The 21,041-nt window shown below is 35.5% G+C and overlaps 1 protein-coding gene across 9 annotated transcripts in view; it reads right to left on the reverse strand.

Moving 5' to 3' along the window:
- The window catches only part of PPP1R12A (protein phosphatase 1 regulatory subunit 12A), a 140,414-nt gene that overhangs the window by 76,818 nt on the left and 42,555 nt on the right, over positions 1-21,041 (reverse strand). For all 9 annotated transcript variants that reach the window (XM_033116702.1, XM_033116705.1, XM_033116704.1 and 6 more), the window contains exon 2: positions 17,263-17,393. In XM_033116702.1, the coding sequence (XP_032972593.1) occupies positions 17,263-17,393 (131 nt within the window). The remainder of the gene's footprint in view (positions 1-17,262; positions 17,394-21,041) is intronic.

Raw genomic sequence — 21,041 nt, forward strand, 5'->3', positions numbered from 1 at the left:
TTTCTTCAGCAAGCTTGTTTTGTGTATGTGTCAGACCACAAAATGGCTACCATATCATTTCGTAGCCTGACGTTTTCACAATTAACAATATGTTGTAAACATTTTTTTCCCTGGACAAAGTAATGTTTCATTTTTATGATTTTCATGGGACTTTTACAAACAGAAGTCATACTTGAATTTAGGTAACTTTTAAAAAAAAACTGTAATATAAAACTAAACAAGAACATTTATATAATATAAATAAATGAATCTGAAGAAAAAAAGAAAAAAGATGTAAGTGGAGTAAGAAACTGTACTATGCTCCAAAAGAATATGAAATTATTCTGTTAGGCAAAAATCTCAACCAAATAATTAGGGATATTTACACATAAAACTACTTCTATTTTGTTTAGGTACAGTATTAGAAATCATTCATGGGATATAAAGACTGAGAATAAAAGGAATATAAGGAATACCTCAATGTAGCTACCATGCTTGCAGCAGAGGGAGCTACATATGGGAAGCAGAGTCTCAAGGAAATACAAGGTCAAAGCCAACTACAGACAATCCAAAATTTATATAAACAGGAAGGATGTTAAGAGAAACTAAGAAGAGTAAAGCTCCAAAACTACTAGCAGGAAGTAGAGCCTGGAGTAATCCCTGAGCCAAAAGTTTGTGTGTGTGTGTATACAGACACACATACACACACGTGCGCGGATACAATTCCCAAGCCTCTCCTGCACTCCAAAACTATTACTTGCAATGTAAATATATTAAAAAATATATATTAAAATAAATAAAATCCCATGGTATTAATTCTTATCTATCATGCGTAGTCTCAAAAACCATTCACAAATGTCGGTTAGTAGGAAAAAAACCATAAACGTTTAAGTTCTGCAGACTTTGGTTAGACTCCAAACTCTGCTTTGGACAGTTGTGTGACATTCATTAACTTAAAATATTTAAAGCCCCGTTTATAGGTGACTTACAGGGCTGTGTGAAGTTTCAATGAGTCATCTCATGTAATGTCTAAAAATAAAATTAAAATTCTGTTACCACATCATGTAAAATCATGACATTTACAAAGTAATGTTTAAGATAATATGAAACAAAATATAGCCTATCTGAAATAACAGAAATTCACTTCGAGGGACACTGAAAACTAGACTTCCTTCAGAACAAAAAAGCTAGGGTATTCTATTATAAGCAGTTCCTGTGACTGCTAATTATGAAAAATATACTGTATTTATTTTAAGATTTCTTGGGAAAACAACAACAACAACACAAAGATTTCTCAGAGGAGTCCCAAACTGAAAATCAGAAGATTGGGCTGTGTCTCAGATGGGCAACTTTTTTTTAATACTTCAGGGGCGGTGGGCTGGGGTGGTGGAAAAAAGCAGGCTTTTATTTCCTTAACGATGGTTAATGATTTCCTCAAGTAATACAAAGGGGGCCAAAACAGGAGATGCCACTTAGTGAATGATGACATTCTTTATAAATTGTATAAGTCAATAATGGTTAATTACCAGGTTTATTGAGATTTACAATAATCTAAAGCTTTGAGTCAAGGAACAATCTTGGATAAATAAATTAGTAGATCTCAAAATCGAGATATGATCCAAATGGATTTCTACGAAATTATTTAAAAATCTAACAAAAGATGCAAAATTGTTAACCAAGTTATTGGTTGAAATTTGGACACGGTAAATAAATACGTAGGCAGTATTTTACGTGTTATAGAATCACTCAGTGTTAACTGAATTTGGAAGATAAATTTTGACAGTGTCTCTTAATTAACTTGGATTCTGAGTTTTGTCAAAAACTCAGACAAACTACAGAAGAAATTGAGGGAAAAAATAGTTCATTTAAAAATTTTGATCTTTTAATTAAAAATCTTTCTTTAAATCAGAAGCTGAGAACACAGTGATCAGAGACAATGAGAAAGTAACTTCATCAGCAAGAGCTCAATATACTTAGCATCCCAATTTAATGAATACTGACTTCCTTATGTACTGCAGGAAAACTAGTATCAAAAGTCATTTTAACCAGTACATGAATTTTCATGTATTCAAGACATGAATTTTTAAAACTCAGAGAGTATAAACTTTTAAAAAAGGGAATTCTGTCACATAGATGAACCTCAAGGCCATTGTGCTAAGCAAAATAAGACAGCCACAAAAGGACAAATGCTTTGATTCCACTCACATGAAGTACCTAAAAGTTGTCAAAATCACAGAAACAGAAAATAGAAAGGTTGTTACCAAGGGCGGGAAGGAGAGGGATACGGAAATTAGTCTTTAGTGGGTAGTTTCAGTATCTCGAGATGAAAAATTCTAGAGCTCTATTGCACAACAATAAACAACACCACTAAACTGTGCACGTAAAAATGGTTAAGATGATAAATGTAATATTATGTATCTTCAATCACAATAAAAATATTTTTAAAATATCAGGAAGTTTGGATACCACTGAAATAGTTGTTTCTTGAAAAGCCAAATGAATTACTCAAAGCCATCAAATGAGACAGAAGTTATGAAAACTAAGCTATCTGAACTTTTTAAAGATGGGTAAGTAGAACGTTACACAAGTAACTTCAGAAATAAATACTACTTTCTTTTGGAAGTCTCTGAAAAAACAAAAATCATAAAATAAGTGTAGAAATCTTACTCATCTTTAGTGGGAATGCACTTTGTTATTTCTTTTTTTGACGTTCTATATCACAAAGAAAAATAGTTGAAAATAGTTATAAGAGTAAGAATCCAAACAAAAGTTCTGACTTGGGACCTTTTAGAAGTTTTTTAAAAAAATAACTTCTTTTCTTTCAGTACTTGACAAATGTGCCACTTCCTTCTGGCCCCCATGGTTTCTGATGAGAAATCTGTCATTCAATTTTTTCCCCCCGATGATGCAGTTTTTTTCACTGCTTTCAATATTTTTAATTTTAATTTTAGTTTTTCAGAGGTTTGTATATGGCACGTCTTGGTGTGGACTGCTTTGGTTTATCCTGTTTGGAATATGCTAACCTTCTTAAATCCGCAGGTTTACATCTTTTGCACAGTTTGGGTAAGAGTTTGGCTATCATTTATCATTTCTTTAACTACTTTTCCAGCCATGCCCTCTTTCTCTTCTTCTGGGACTCCAATAGTACAAATGTTAGCTCTTCATTATAGTCCCATGGGCCACTGAAGCTCTGTTAATTTTGTTTTAGTCTGTTTTCTCTGTTGCTCAAATTTGAATAATTTATTGTTCTATTTTTCAGTTCACTAATTCTATCTCCTCCATTCTGCTGTTGGGCCTATTCATTGAATTTTTATTATTTTTGTTATTAATTTTTCAGTCCTAAAATTACCATTTGATTCTTCGTATCTTCTATTTCTTTGCAGACTTTCTAATTTTTTTCCTGAGACTTATTTTTTCATTTGTTTCAATCATACTCATAATTGCTGTTAAAGCATTTTTATGATAGCTGCTCTATTATCTGTGGCAGATAATTTTACGAGTAATGTTGCTGTTATAACAATGTTGGTCTCTATTGATTATCTTCTTTCATTTGAGATTTTCCTTGGTATGACAATTGATTTTCAACTGAAATCTGGACACTTTGAGTAATGTGTTATGAGACTCCAGATCTTGCTCAAATCTTCTATGCCGGCGGGTTTTGTAGGGCCCTGGTCCAGCAGAGGAAGGTGGGGAGGTGCCATCTCGTTATTACAAAGTGGGGTATAAGTCCAGGTTCCCCACTTAGCCTCCAGTGATACCAGAGATGAGGCAGCAGCTTGTTATCTGTGGCTTGCCCCACCACCTTCATTGACACCCCCCTGGCTGAGAAGGGGGTGAGTGCCATTCTCCATGTAGCCTCCACTGGCACTATGACGGAAGGGAGGCAGGACTCTACTGTTTGGAGATGGTGAAAGTACTCACTCTCCACTAGGCCCCTTTGGACACCAGGGAGGAGGTAAGAGCTCCTTCTTACTGCCAGGTGAGGGTGGAAGTCCAGGCTTCCCACATGGCCTCCACTGCAAGTGAGGGAAGGGCTAGTTAACCATCTAATGGGGATAAAAGTCTTGTCTGGCTCTGTATCTAGCCTCATCTGACATCACTACAGTATGGATGTTGGGGCGTTTTTACAGCCTAGTAAGGGTAGAAGTCCACACTCCCTATAAGTGGCCCTTGCTAGTGAGGATGTGGGTGGGACCAAGATTTTTTTTTCAGTAGTGTATGGCTGGAGTAGAGTGGTAATTTATTTACTTTTAAAGTTTTCTGTCTTGCTAGGGGTTCCTCTCCCAGTATTTGGCCAAAGAGATAAAAGGCTTTTTTGATCTGCGCCCATCAGTACTTTGTATTATCAGTTTCTTCAACTCCAAGGGTCGGATATATGAGGCAAAAAAGCAAGCTAGAAAACAAACCACTGTGTCATTCTTTGGGTCTCGAGATCCCTAACTGCTCTGTGTTCTTTTCTCCATCGTTTAGAGTCACCTTATGTTTATATATAATGTTCAGGGTTTTTAGTTATACTTAGAAGAAAGAACAGGGGAAAAAGTATCTGTTCTATTTACTTGCAGGCAGAAATTCTCTCTCCCAATTTTAACCGTGAAGAAATTGGGAAGTTTATAATGATACCAATTTTTAATCTTTAAAAAAATTTCAATTTGCCAAAACCCCACAGGTGGAAGTATCATTTTGTATATAAATCATGTTATTAGCACAATTGTTAGTAGTCCTGACACCTTGCCAAAGTTTAATTTCTGACATCAAAGTTCCATAATTATGCTAGATAAAATTATGCCAATAGAAAAGACCAGGTTAATACTTGTGAGAGAAATGAGTCTATTGGTGAAACTGAGCTCTATTTTCCAGTTGTCTAGGCACCTGAATTGACATTTGTAGAAAAACAAATTCAAAACGTAGGGAAGCATTTTATTCCTCCCTTCTCTTTGCAAAGTCACTGTTAAATATAGGAAATCCTGAAGATTCTGTTTTCAGCATTTCCAATTTCTCTCAATTATTCCCCTGAAGCAGTAACTTTATGCTTTTTTGATCATGTACTAACTCCTGAAAACACACATTCATTCATTAAAATCAATTACTTTGTTACTTTATTGTTGCAGCTCTCAATTTCTAGAGGCAAAAATCCTACTCATTGTATAGCAATTCTAAGATATTCATTTCCTCTACATTTTAATATCACTGAAATCTTCTACAATTAATGGATCTTACAATAAATCATGTTTTAAAATGGAAACTGGCCAGGTGGCAGACAAGATGTAGTTGTCAATATCTGTCCTCATGTGACCCTGGTCACAGCTATTCATATTATTTGCACTTCAATCCATTTATGTGCATTGCTGGTACCTAATCTGTTGTGCTTAAATGTTGTTTAAAATGTTTTCCTGGATGTTGTCTGAGACTTTTTATTGATACCTTCTGGTAAGATCAAGAAAGTACCAACATCGAAACATAACAGAATGAATATCAGTGGCTTAGAAGAAAATGCCAAAGATATAGTCTAATACCATTAAGCACTCTAACCAAACGCATTAATATTTTTATAAACCAGTGAAGATTGTGGCTGAGTGAGACAGAGGGAAGCTGGAGTCTCAGGCCTTCCTCTTAAAGGGCCTGCACATGGACTTACTTGCTGACAAAACTCCTTACTCGGAGCTGCACTGCTGGGGCAACAGCCTGAGAGGTGCCAGAAATACACAAGGAAAAACTGAATTGTCTGGCTTCAGGGCAGGAGCTGGAGGGGCAGCTTTCCCCCCGACAGAAAAGTTGGCAGAACCCACTGTTCCTTTGTTGAGCCCTTCCCCGACCCAGCCTGCAGACCAAATTGAGTGCCATATCTAAGTCTCCATCTACTTAGCTAACACCATTTGCCCAACCCTGGTAATTCCCTGAGACCTTGCCCCACCAAACTTGTAGGCTCACCCAAGCCAATTCCAGAGGCTTTTCCATACGAACAGCCTGACTTGGCTCATGCTGTGGAGTTTTCTATACTCTCTCAAAGGTTCACAAACCCCAAACAAGCAGCATCTGGCTTTGGCATGCCCCATACAGCTTGCTAAGCAGCCCCAGGTCTGGTACTAGCAGCAGCGGCAGCTGGCCTCAGTTCACAGCTTAGCCCCTCCCAGGCACCTCCAAGCACAGCACAAGTGGCAGCCATCTGCAGACTGCTTTCTGGCTCATACCAAGTGGCCCTGTGCAGAGCACAGGCAGCAGCTGACCTTGGCCTGAATCATAGCCACTCCCACGAAGCCCCAGAACCAACATAGCCGGTGGCCAGCTTCAGACTACATCAGAGCACCACCCAACCATCTCCATGAACAATAACAAACAACACACCTAACGGCAGCCTCAGCAGGCACCAGAGCCGTTAAAGTAATTCCTGTTCCATAGCGTCAGCCCCTGCACAACAGCTCCTCTACTGTAGTCACAGCCAGGCCTCATAACTAATCAGTCCGAGGATCAATTTCTCCCACTGACATACCAACAGCAATCAAGGCACAACAACAACAGAAGAGCACACACAAGCCACACAAGGGACACACCTGCAGCACCTGGCTGAGGTTACCAGGGAGACTGTGCCACTGAGCCATACTGGACACCTATTACAGAAGACGACTCTACCAAGACTGGAAGACACAGCAGCTCTAATCTAATATACAGAAACAAACAGGGAGGCAGCCAAAATGGGGAGACAAAGAAACATGTCCCAAATGAAAGATCAGAAAAAAGCTCCAGGAAAAGAACTAAACAAAATGGAGATAAGCAATCTACCAGATGCAGAGTTCAAAACACTGGTTATAAGGATGCTCAGTGATCTCAGGGAGAACTTCAACAAAGAGACGGGAAACATAAAAATGGAGATAGAAAACACAAAAAAGAACCAGTCAAAAATGAAGAATATAATAAAGAATACATTAATGGGAACCAACTATAGATTAGATGAAGCAGAGGGTATAATCAGCAATTTGGAAGATAAAGTAGCAGAAAATACCCAATCAGAACAGTAAAAATAGAATCCAAAGAAATGAGGATAGCTTAAGGGGCTGCTGGGACAACATCAAGTGTACCGGTATTCACATCATAGGGGTACCAGAAGGAGAAGAGAGAGAGCAATAAATTGAAAAATGCATTTGAAGAAATAATGATGGAAAATTTTCCTAACCTGGTGAAGGAAATACAGACAAGCCCAAAAAGCAAAGAGTCCCAAACAAGATGAACTCAAAGAGGCCCACAGCAAGACACATTGTAATTAAAATGCCAAAGGTTAAAGACAAAGAGAGAATCTTAAAAGCAGCAAGAGAAAATCAGTTAGTTACCTACACTAGGGCTCCCATGAGACTGTCAACTGATTTCTCAACAGAAAGTTTGCAGGTCAGAAGGAACTCGCATGAAACATTAAAAGTCATGAAAATTAAGCACCTACAAACAAGATTACTTTACCCAGCAAAACTATCATTTAGAATCAAAGGACTAAGAAAAAGAGCTTCCTCGTGAAGTAAAAGCTAAAGGAGTTCATTAATACCAAACTAGTATTACCTGAAGTCTTAAAGACACTTCTTTAGTAAGAAGAAAACAAAACAAAAATCCGAATAATAAAATGGCAGTAACTACACATCTATCAACAATTACTTTAAATGTAAATGAATTAAATGTTCCAATCAAAAACGTAGGGTGGCTGAAAGGATAAGAAAACAAGACAATAAAATGCTGCCTACAAGAGACTTGTTTTAGATTGCAAGACACACACAGACCAAAAGTAAAGGGATGGAAAAAGACATTTCATGAAAATGGGTGTGTGTGTGTGGGGGGTGGGGGGGTGGTAAAACAAAACAAACAAACAAAAAAACTGGAGTAGCAATACTTATACCAGACAAAACAGATTTTAAAAATAAAGACTACAACAAGAGACAAAGAACCCAGTAATTCCACTTTGGGTATTTATCTGAAGAAACACAAAACATTAATTTGAAAAGACATATGCATCCATATGTTCACTGCAGCAGCATTATTTACAATAGCCAAGATATGGAAGCAACCTAAGTGTCCATCAATAGATGAATGGATAAAGATGTGGTACATATACACAATGAAATATTACTAAGCCATAAAAAAGAATGAAATATTGCCATCCGCAACAACATGGATGAACCTAGAGGATATGCTAAGTGAAATAAGTCAGGCAGAGAAAGACAAATGCCATATGATTTCACTTATATATGGAATCTAAAAGACAAAATAAACAAACAAAACAGAAACAAACTCATAGATACAGAGAACATTTTGATGGTTGCCAAATAGGAGGGGGTTAGCGGGTGGTTGAAAAAGGAGACGGGATTAAGAGGTACAAATTGGTTGTTACAAAATAGTCATGGAGATGTAAAGTACAGCATAGGGAATACAGTCAATGATATTATAATAACTATGCATGATGTCAGATGGGCAATGGATGTATTGGGTGATCAATTCATAAGTTATATGAGTATAAATGTCTAATCACTATGCTGTACACCTGAAGCTAATATTGTATGTCAAGTGTAATTGAAACATAAAAAAACCATTTAAAAAAATTTACAGGGGCGGCCAATGGCTCAGTTGGTTAAAGCGTGAGCTCTGAACAACAAGGTTGCCGGTTCAATTCCCGCATGGGATCGTGGGCTTCGACACCTGCAACTAAAGATTGAAAACGGCGACTGGACTTGGAGTTGAGCTGAGCCCTCCACAACTAGACTGAAGGACAATGACTTGATTTGGAGCTGATGGGTGCTGGAAAAACACAGTTCCCCAATATTCCCCAATAAAAATAAAATTAAAAAAAAAAGTTACACTAAGTGGGATAAACAAAGACTTCCCAGTCCTACCAGCTAGTCTCCTTATTCCACTAATGTTCTTCTTCTCCAAAAACTATAGCTCCAAAGAAACCCTTTTATCCACTGCAATCAGACCTAATATTTGCTTGGTTAACCAGAAAAGCTGATTAAAAAAGGGAATAATAAAACATAATACATATATGAAATAAATGTAAATAAGACATTTATTTCAACATAAAAGATATTGGAGAATGTCTCCAATGACTTAAATCCACGCTGCTCTGCTTGTGATAACCATACCCAGAATGTGTTGTCTAAGACTTCCAAGTGCTTTTAAAGTGAAGGAAAAAATTGAAGTAAACAGAAAAGCAGTCTAGATATTTTTTCTCTCAGTCTTTCAGTGGTCGTACCCACATCTGATTAAACAGCAATAGTATTTTTAGGGCCTTGCCCTTATTGAGTCTTTCTGAAGTGTTTAGCTAAGTTATAGTAACAATTTTATTTTTTGTACACATTTCGTCAATTTGGGGGCCATCTGGTTAAATTACATAACCACTTAGAAGTTCAACAGGCATCAACAGGCTAAAACACACACTTTTGGTAGTCTTGCAAATCAGCTGGTGGAAATGGAAGTGAGTGAGCTTAGCAGAAGTAGCCTATTAGCTGCAGTGTTCATTTTAACAACTTTATGGGAATCAGCACGTTTTAATGAAGAAATAGCAAATGTTAGTTAATGCAGTGGAAGAACTTTACATGTATTATTTCTCATGAACAACATGACTTTATTCAGGCAGCTCCAATTCCCAGAGACAAAAACTCTGTTCATTGTTAAATATAAAAACGTCGCTTTCTTTAGAATCTTTCTCTGATTGGCCTACCAGAATTAATCAGTTCTTCCTCAGTGTTCCTTGTACATCTGTTGGTCCATTTATTCTATCTAGTATTAGTCAATTGACTTCACATGTATCTGTAAGCTTGAAGATTAGGGACTGTGCTGCAGTAATTTTTATATCTCACAATGCCTAACCCTACTATAGGAGATAGTTGTGCGATAATGGAAAGAACATCAGAATTTGAGTGAGAATGAGGGTCTAGTCCTAATTGTGAAATGGAAGTCACAGTGAACATTCTCATAAAGTTGTTAAAAAATGGATTAAGAATGTATGAATACATTTTTACAGTTTTAGACAAATGTATCTCATTGTCATTATAGCAAGATGTAAGTATCTCTCAAATAAAATTTTACTATTTTCATAGGATTCTAGATGTACTTTCACCTTGAGACTTCTAATCAAAATACATCGTCTGGTTTACACAGATAAAGTATCATTTTCATAAGAAATAAGTAAATAAAACAAATATTCATGGATTTTCCGACTGTTCTTGGTGCTCACATACTCACATATCAAAGTAAATGGCTATATCACTCTCTTCTGCTCCTCTCATCTAGTTAGGGTCGTCCTAAGACAAAATTATAATAATCCAGAAGGACCAACCAAGAGCTTATTTTTTTTCACTAAAAGTAACCAAAAACTGCATTATGTATAATAATAACTAATTTAGCTATCATTTACTGAATACTAAATATGTGCCACATATTATGTTCAGTGTCTTATACACATTATCGCATTTAATCTTCAAAATGATCTTATAAAGCAGGGACAAGTATTAACATTTCCATTTTATAGATGAAGAGTGAGATTCAGAGAAGCTGGCAATCTGTCCAAAGTTAACAGCAACTATTTGGCAGAGTTAAGATTTAAACAGAGTTGTCTGATTCCTGAGCTTGAGTTCAGTAATGCTATTTCTTCCTGGCGTGGTGAAGTTTATGTATTTCTTAAATTGGTAAAAATTTCTGATTTTTTTTTTTTTTACCCAAAATAACAACATTATGTAATTCCAGACAGAGGAATCAGCAGGTTCAGACTATGAAGCAAGATGTCTCGTTTGTTTGAAGGCTAGACCAGTGTGACTGAGAGAGCTCAGAGAAGAGTGAAGGAAATGAAGTCAGAAAGGTGACGGGGACCAAACAATAGCCTGGTAGGCCACCAGAACTCTGGCTTCCATCCCAGATGCATTATGAATCACTGGAGGGCTAATAATAAAAATGTGATGTTATCCCACTTACAATGTTTTAAAAGGATCATTCTGGCTGCTGTATGGAAAATAGATGGGGAGAAGAGGATGGTTATGGTTAGAATTACTGCAATGCCCATAATTCCAGGGAAAAACAAGTGTCCAGGATCAAGGAGAAATAAAAGAGGTGATGAAAAGTAGATACTGGATATATTTAGAAGGGTAAGCCAAGAAAAATCTTGAGAAAACTGGTGGATGTTTATGGAATAAAGGTTATAGTGAAAAAAAGCCAAGCTATAAATGAGCCACCACAAATATTTAAAAGTTTTCGTATCCTTAAATAGTTGTTCTTTAATGATCAAGTGACAAAGAGCTAATGAAACTTTTTCCTTGCTGTAAATGAAATCATGGAAATATCACTGAATGCAATTCTATCAGCATTTTATAATGATATGAAATCCTCAACAGTAGTATCTTTAAAACTAGAAGAAAAATATGTTAAATGTACTAATTAATCAATATTCCATTCTAGTATATGAAACTACATAATGATAGCCTAATACAGGGCTAATTTTCTCCATTATTGGAAAATTTTATGGCAAACACTAAAGAAACTCAAGATTAAAGCATTCCTTAAGCATCTGTAGTAGACGCCTAAACAAGAAATGTGGTGATGAAAATACAAAAAAAACACACAAAAATTATATCAGAATAATAATCACATCAATAACTAAAATGCTAATAAAACACGCCATTTAAGTTTTATTATTCAAACGGAAAATATTTGTCACATAAACACAAAAATCCTATGATTTGCAAGAATACAGAAAGACAATTCCAAGCTAAAACTGTAGTCATTCAAATAAGTAATATTCATTGGTTACTCAAAAGGGACAAGCTGAATAAACTACAATGACATACTAAACAACGGAGTACTAAACCTAAAAAGAACAATGACAAATAACTATATTCCACTATATAGTGATCTCCATAATAGACTGTTATGTGGAAAAAAAAAAGTGGAGAAATACTTGTATGTGTATGATATTCTACCATTTATTTACAAAGGTGGAAAAATACTTATTTTAAATAATACTTACATTAAAAAACACACTGGGATAAAATGTAAAATTAAAAACGGTTACCTATATAGGATGTTGGAGGAAATAGGGTGGTACAGCAGGGACTGCCATTAGAACCTGATATTTTATATAAATTATAAAACAAAATTAAATTTAAAAAAAGTAAATTCTAAAAATTAAATAAAATTAAACAATGAACCTAATTTCATGTGTGTGCGTGTGTGTGCATTTGGTGACATAATCACAGAAAAAAATTATTTCAAGTAATTTCAACACAGTTATTTGATGGTATGTATGGTTAAGGTATCCAAGTGGGATACCTTAAGGACAAAATGAAATGTTCTCCCCTTACCCCTGCCAAAAAACACCCAACCAATCCAACAAAAAAACTTCAGATTGCTTTCAGTAATAATGTTGTTGGTGGTATTGTTGTTATAGACAGTTTAATATACGTGTAACACAGAATGAAGCAAATTAGTAATTATGTATTATTTTAATACTACAGTTCCTGGCAATCAAGTGAGGGAGAAAGGAAATACTGATCAAAGAGAGAAGAGATTAAAGAAAAATTCACCTTGGTGCTGAATCTGAATCGGAAACAATGACCAGCAGTAACAATGAACCGCGAGCACCCATTACAAGGAAGAGGGCTCCTTGAAGAAATGGCAAATCGAAACCCAGGGCAGGAATGTAACTGATGTCTGGAACTGTGATACTGAAGGGCATGGAAGCTTTTAAAGATCACTTTATTTGATCATGTTCCAAGGACTCAGATGCCAGCATGAAGAGACTCTTAGTGACCAAAGATGGTACAATTTGCTAATCAATAAGGATAATAACTGCAATGGATTGAAACACATCAACTATGTTTAAATGCAGGAGCTCCTAAAGTTACTTAGACCTCAAAAAAACCAATCAGTCCTTTTTGAAGGTAACTAGTGAACCAACTCATTATTTAAAAAATCAGTATACAGAAGGAAAGAGTAAGTAATATATCCTATCTTTCCTATAAAATTTGTACTAGGGCATAGCCAAGTAGTAGATATGAGGAAGTTTCTTTTACAGAAATATTCCAGCTAATAAATGAAAAAGAATGAAAAATTAAAATGCTACTATTGTATAGTTCTTATGTTTTCATCTACTTATTTCTTAAGTTAGGGGACTTGGTTTTCAATGCTTTGCACATAGTCATAATTTAAATTATAATATAATTTAGTTATAGTTTATGGTGAGAGAACTATAACTGATTGTTATAAATTGTAACGATAAATTGAATACATGGTTTCTTGGGCTCCACAATTGTTTGTTTTCTAATATGTTGAATTTTACTTCTAATCCATAGCCCTATGACATCAACACTATAATTTTTAGGAAAGAATACCTTGATATGACAGCGAGAAATTTCATACTGCCTCTATTAGTTTGCTAGTGCTAACAAAATGCCATAGATTAAATGCTTCAAACAATAAAACTTTTATTTTCTCCTAGTTCTAGGGGCTGGAAGTCCAAGATCAAGGTGTTGGAAAGTTTGGTTTCTTCTGAGGCTTCTCTCCTTGGCTTGCAGATGGCTGCCTTTTCGCAGTATCCTCCCACGGTCTTTTTTCTCTGTGTGCACACCCTGGTGTCTTTTTGTGTCCAAATTTCCTCTTCTTATAAGGATATCAGTAAGACTGGATTAGAGCACACTCTGTAAGTCTGCCTCATTTCAACTTAATGGTCTCTTTAAAGGCTCCAATTCTACAGTAACATTCCAAAGTTCTAGGGGTTATAGTTTCAACACATAAATTTTGCAAAGACACGAGTCAGCCCCTAACACTGCTAACTCAGTCACCAAAGGAGAGAATGATGCTAATGCACGCATTTCACCACCTGACCCATCAGTATTTCCGTAAAACAACACGGACGCTGAACATTAACATCATACTCCCAAACTCACCTCATTTATACTTCTTCCAATCCAATCTGGAGAAGGGGCATTATTAAACAATCTCCACTTTTTTAGTTTTTCCTACGATTTCTACCTTATTCAAAGCAGGGAGAGGCTGAGCGTAATCATTTCCGTGAAAAGGTGAGAAAATCAAGCCAGAATGTGAAGAGCTATCATTCACCTACTCACTTGGCTTCTGGCAGGCTACACACCAGTTATGAAACTGTTAAATGTTTAGAAACTAAACTGTAACTTTACATTCTTTGTTCCACTACTTCCAACACAGGTCAAAAATTTAGATCTTACCGTATTCTAATCATCCTCAAATCCGCAGAGTAAAACATCTGCGTTTCACTGTTTGTTTCACCTCCCATTTCAATAGGTTTGAATTATGCATAATAGGCTGCGCATAACGCAGTTGAGAAAGAAGAATGTAAACAACTGACTGTTAGAGATGATGACGAAATCAGCCAGGAACATCAGAAAGGTTTCTAGAAGAAGTGACCCTTACACAAATTGCATTTTAAGAGGTTTGTAAGGAGCTGGTCAAGTAAAGAAGTGAGGCAAATGAACCACTGTGAACAAACACACACTGATGTGAGCCAGCAGGAAATGGGAAACTAAAAGTAGCTCAGTATTGACAAAGTGAAAAATATGGAAAGCAATGAGAAATAAGAGCTAGGAAGATGCCAGATCATTCCCAAATCATTATATTATTTCACAAACAATACTAATCATAGAGGCTAAGTAGTTTAGCCAAGGGCACAAAGCTAGTGAATGCTGAACCTGGATTTCCAAAAAAAAAAAAAAAAATTAACTCCAAATACTCCACTTAACAGAGTGACCCAATATTGCTATGTCATTCCTGGTTTATAACTATTGTCTCTACATCATTAACAGGGCCTTTTACTGTACAAACACTCTGATTTGGGGGATATCTTCACCCTGTCTCTTAAGCCATCATGCCATATTTATCTAGGCCTAAGAAAACTAGGGTTTCACTAACTTCTCACAATCAGTAGTGAAATTGCGGAAAAATATAATGCTGATAAAAATAATCATGCATTTGGAAGAGTCTGGGGCCATCATCACCCAGTATATACTAGTTAGTACAAACAACCCAGTATATACTTGTCAAATTGTGTTTTATACAACATTGTCATTAAAAAAAAAGAATTTCGAATGGCAGGAAGTGCAAAAAAGCAAAAGTCATCATTTTTCTAATTTCAATTTGGTTCAAAGAAACTGTGGATTTCCATACTTCAGTTATACTTCTTATTATGCAGGATAATACACAGCCATAAATTCTAACTGCCTAAAAAAAGGTAGTTAAAATCAGCAAAACTCTAGTCAACCTTGGCCAAAACAGATCTCTTGTTTGCACAGGTCCTATGAAGCACATATGCCATACCCTACCTTCCAAAAAATAAAAAGTTGTAGTTACTCTACTGAAAATATTAACACCTGCAGCAGACTGCTCACCTTCCTCATACATGTTTATATACATGGCATATAAAAAGCTGAATATGCCAGATACTTGCTTTTCCCAGAGTAGACATGGGCAAATGACCAAGCCAGGCCAAAGGCAACCCCTTCAGGGGAAATAAGCCGCAGTCAGAGGGCTCTCCAGGAAAGATTCCCCTCCTTGACAAATACAGAATATGGAGAAGACTGTCCCACGCCCCACCCAATTTTTATTTTGCTCTTGGGATGTGCATCTGTAAAAACCAAATTCAGGAGTTGTGGCAATCACCTGGTGACCAGGAGGGGACAAGGCTAAGAATAAAGTCCATATTTGGGAAAGTCAGAAAAAGACAAGGACTGAAAGACCCCAGGCCCTTGATGACGTCACGGAGAAACTTAATAAGCCTGAATGCCCTCCCTCCCTCTAAACTATATGTCATCCTGTATAATAAGAGCCCTTACTGTTTAGGTTATTTTAAATTTGATACTTACTTGCAGCTAAAATCATCCCAACTGACACAATGGGTTATCAATCAAGTCTATGGAAATTATTTCATAGGAAATTATTCAGGATAATTATTGAGTTTTCAAACTCAGAAGCACGAATATAAAAAAAAGAAGAAAAAAAAAGAAAAAGGAAACACAAGGATTAAACACCTGAAAAAAGAAGTTGGGTTTTCATTTTCCCAGAGGAGATAAATGAGATAATGGTCAAAAGTTAACACATACTGAGTATTTCCTATGGCCAAGTACTATGCTTGATGGGTTCTTCAGTTAACCCTCACAACAAACCTAGCAAATAGTATTCCCATTCTATAGAGGAGAAAACTGAAGCTCATAGAAGTTAAGCAATTTGTCCAAGGTTATATCCCTTGAGAATGGGTGAGGAAGCCTTCATAATCCACATCAGTTGACTCCAGAGCCTAAATACCAAATATTTAAGGACGGCTAAAAGTAAAGATATTTTTTTCTATAAAGAAAATATCCAAGTCCTCTGATGAGCATGAAAAGAACAAAAAGGAGTAAGGAACTTGAGAATCATGCTTATAATTATAAATGACTACTATTGGTTTGCAATGGCAAAAAGACCTCCTCATTTTACACTAAAGAAATCAAGGCCCAGGAAGAGGCAACAAATTACCAAAAGATGTAGTACAGTTAGTGTTCGAGTTGGTAATAAAACTTAACTCAGATCTTATGATTCCCAGGCCAGAGCACTTTTCTTTTCACCAAACATGGCCTCAATGTAAACTTAAGTATTGTTATCTCCAATACATATGGAAGGGGAAAGTGAAATGTACAAAGAAATAAACTTATGAAGCCTTACTGAGGGCGGCCCCATAGAGTACAACACCCATAGTCAATATTTATAGTTGAAAAGCTTTGACGTGAGCAGGCAGACAACAAAACTTTATGGCGTTGACACAAATCAGAAAAAAAAATTATTTAATTAAAAATTATTTTGTCAGGCCATCTATGCTCTCCTGTTACAAGTTTAAAGAATGAAATTTTCTTGGAAAGTACCTGCCCATTAAAGGTAGTTAAAAATACAATGACTATTTCTCACTAAACTTTATAAAAAAACACATTTCTAGAAAACAACCTTAATAAAAATCTAAGCAAGCATAAATATATCGACTAATTAGAGAACTATGTATTTATCATATTCTCCCTATAGCAAAGTAACCAAATTAAAAAGTATTGTTAATTTCCCCTAACAATTCATGGTTGTACAGGGATAGACTAGGTTGTTAAATATGAATATTAACTGAATCATTAGACAAGTCTCTACATGAAGACAAAAAGAGGGGATTTGCAGTTAACAAAAAAGTTCCCTCATTTTATCATTAACAACAATTTCTGTAAAATCTCAGGTCTTTAAATTTTTATTTGGATAAAAGTAAATAGAGAACTAGCTTACTCGGCAATATCAAGATATCCACAGGAAGCAGCTGCATGTAGTGGTATCCAGCCTTCATTATCAGGTTGATTAATATTTGCTCCATTTTCTACCAGAAACTTCACCATATCAACATTATCATCAATGCAAGCCTAAAAACACAAAAGAAAGCATTAGAAAAAATTTGAATCAACACTCCCAATAATACACCAATAGAACAAAACTCTTCTTTGTCGCTTTTATAATATATCCTCCATCAATTAGTCTGCTTCTATCTCGATTGTACTGCCACCCAGCAGGCCAATGTACCCAGTAAATTGTAATACAGTCCTTGTTCAGATACATGTACAACAGTAGTGTGAGACTACTCTTTATGTCAACCCCACGAGGGAAACAAGTACACTTCATTAAATTGAAAACAATCAAAACATTGTAATTAAGTATCACTAATACCTTCTATAGCAGTGGTTCCCAGTTTGCTGAGGGGGGAGCGATCCCTTCTGGGAGTTGATGCGATCAAAACTATTTTCAAAATAATACTAAGACGGTATTTCCCCTTTTCACTGTGTTGACATGTGCATTTGTGAGTACAAAAGCACCAGTGGTAAAACTGCTTGTGCCTTACCACAAATTAAGGTAGTGGCAAAAAAAATCATACCAAACTAACAGTTACTGTCTTCACTATGGACTCAGTTTTTAAAATGCTATTTTCACTTATTAATGTTCTTTACAAAGCACTAAAAATCATAAACTATTAAAATTTGACCCTTAAATATGCATCTTTTTCATAGTCTGTGGAACAAGGTAGAAGAAGTATGCATAAAGCACTTTTTACAAGGATGAGTGCCCTGATGAAAGGCATTTGTGCGACAGGTGCGAGCTGAACTAGCCACTTTTTCCATGTAATATCATTTTTACTTAAATAACAAACTACAGTTCACCTAACTTAGATTTTTGGGAAGAATTTTCTTGAAAATGAACAAAGCCTGTCATTTCAAGAAAAACAATTAAAAGTATTTGTTACCCATGATAAATTCAAGCTTTCAAGAGTAAAATAATTATTTTAATTTAAAAAGTTAATTATGTAACACGGGTAAAGTTCTGCTATTTTAAAATAATAGTTAAAATCCTCAGTTTTAACCTCTAATATTGTAAACATTAATATATACAATCCACAAAAGCTCTTTTGGGGTTCCTTCAATAATTTTTAAGAGTAAAAGGGGGTCCTGAGATGAAAAAGTTCGAGAACCTAAGCCTGTAGTAAGAGAACTTTTATCAATGCTTACTTTGTGCCAAGTAGTATGATTGGTGCTTTATCTATTTTACTGATATATATACATTGCCCTCACAGAAACCATTATGAGAACGAGAATTTTGCTGTATCCCCAGCACTTTGTACCATTCTTGGCACATGGTAAGGGGCTCAATAAATGAATGAATGAACGAGAAAGCTAAGATTCAAAGAGCTTAAGTAGCTTGAAGGTGGGAAATGATAGAGCTGAGATTCTAACACAGATGTTCACATTCCCAAAAAAACAAGCTTTTTACACATTTAACGCTGCTTTCCACAGATGCTTCTGGTTCATCAATGTTATTTCTGATCTATACGCCATCTCTGCAGCAGGATATCATACATTCTAGGCATTTAAGTGTTGTATAAATGAAACCTATTTTTCTTTACCTATCATATAAGCAATTAGCATTTTCTTAGGGGGAAATGACAAAGTTGGTGTCAACAAAAGCACTAAGGACAAAATACATCTAAAGTGGAAAAGCACTGAGAGGGAATCATAGTTTTTGACTCTAGGCTTTAGTTCTGACTCTGCCACAAATTTTGTAGCTGTGGACAAGCAATTTAATCTTTTGGGGCTTTGTTGTCTTTATCATTCAAGTGAAGGGAAGAAACTAAAATTCCCTAACACGTTTAACATTTTTATGTATGCATGATTCTCCCCCTTGGAACGAGTTACAAACAACCTGATGGCCAGGTCCCAAAGAGCCCAGAACACTACCTTACACACAGCAGACGGGAAAGGAATATGGAAGCACTATTCATATGAACTTTAAGTATACACTGCTTGGGAAAAGAACTGGTTTTTATCAAGGAGCAGTGGTTAAAGAAAGAATAGGAGAGATTTGAGAACCATAGGTATCTAATAACAAAAGAAACATCAAAATTCTATAGTATTAGAAAGTAGTTTATAAGATGTTATTTTAGATGAAGACTCACAGTGGCTTGAAATAAAAGACCTATTTATAAGCTTAATCATTAATTTTCCTTGAAAAAAGATATTAAACTCTATTCTCCTTTTCTCTCAACCTCTTTTAATTCCTACAGGCTCCAAAACAGTATTTTGAGTTTTATCATCAATATAAAAATATGAAATTCTATTCGATAAATGCATCCAATACAAATATGATTCTCTTTTTTAAAAGTGGAGAATAATGTCAAGCAAACAAGAAATAATTCTTTATAAAGGGAAATGGGAAAATGCTCACAATATGTTAAGTTTTTTAAAAAGGATGCAAGGCAATTAGCCAAATGAGTCCAATTTTACTATAAATTATGTACACCAAAATACCAGAATACTATATATAGTCATTATCATTGGTTGCGAGACTGGACAATTTCTATTTTCTTCTTTAAATTTTCCTTTATTTTCAAAATGTTTACAATGAATAGGTAGTGTTTACATAAAAAGAAAATCTAACAATATCTAAAGAAAATCTAAAATATCACCAGGGACATAAAGAGATCTTCTTGTGACTAAGACGGTCTCATTAAGGAGCTAGGTTTTGAAGATTACATAGGAGTTGTTTACTTAACAAGTTAACTGGAAGGAACTTCAATGAACAAATGTACTACGATTAAAAAAAATGCATGGAATAAACCAAACAGCAAGTCACCCAGTGGTATAGAGTATCTGTAAATCACAAAATAGTATAAAGCTAAAAGGTATAAATATATTGCAGGTAAAAGATCTGAATATAATGCAAAGGTGACTGGATTTGATATTATAGGTTGTTTTAAATCTACTTTTTACACTTACAAATCAAAGGACTCTGCACTCCCATCAGTAACAGTAGCTCAATTCAGCAGCAAGGGGAAGCAGGAGCAAACATTTTAGAATTTCAAGATGATGTCTGAGAAGCTATTCAGTTTCCAAGCACAGGGGTTGAAATGATCAGATGAGTATTTCAGAAAGATTACTGGAAGCAGTATTAGGATGGAAGAGCCTGAACCAAGCAACAGCAGTTGCACAGAATGGGTCTATAGTAAGAAAAACTTAGGAGAAAATGTACAAGTTTAATTAAAGATTGAATATAAAGAATGAAGGACAGGGAGAAGCCATTCATGGAAATAAATACCACAGATTCAAAGAGCAGGTTGGGAAAAGATGATTTTTAGCTTTGGATATGCTGAATTTATACATGTCTGTACACCTAACTAACTAACCATGCATATACAGTGCTCAACTGGATATGCAGATCTTTAAAAATAAATGTGGGATGAATATATCAATTTGGGAATTATCTTCATTAACGTAGTAATTAAAACATGGGACCTGAAATCAAAGTGATTACAAAAACATTAAGAAAAGGGTTAAGGTTAAATTATAACCAGTATATTCAATGTGGACATCAAAGACATCTCTGGTATTTTATTCATTTAGTTCAAGAGAGAGAAATTTCTGAAGTTTACCATCTAGTAAGGAAGATAAACACATAGTAGACGCTATATCAAAAGGAATATGATAAATGCAATTATAGAACCGTGCACTGCTAATGGTGGAAGCTCA

This window comes from Rhinolophus ferrumequinum, chromosome 10 (assembly GCF_004115265.2).
Source record: "Rhinolophus ferrumequinum isolate MPI-CBG mRhiFer1 chromosome 10, mRhiFer1_v1.p, whole genome shotgun sequence".
NCBI classification, from domain to species: Eukaryota; Metazoa; Chordata; class Mammalia; order Chiroptera; family Rhinolophidae; genus Rhinolophus; species Rhinolophus ferrumequinum.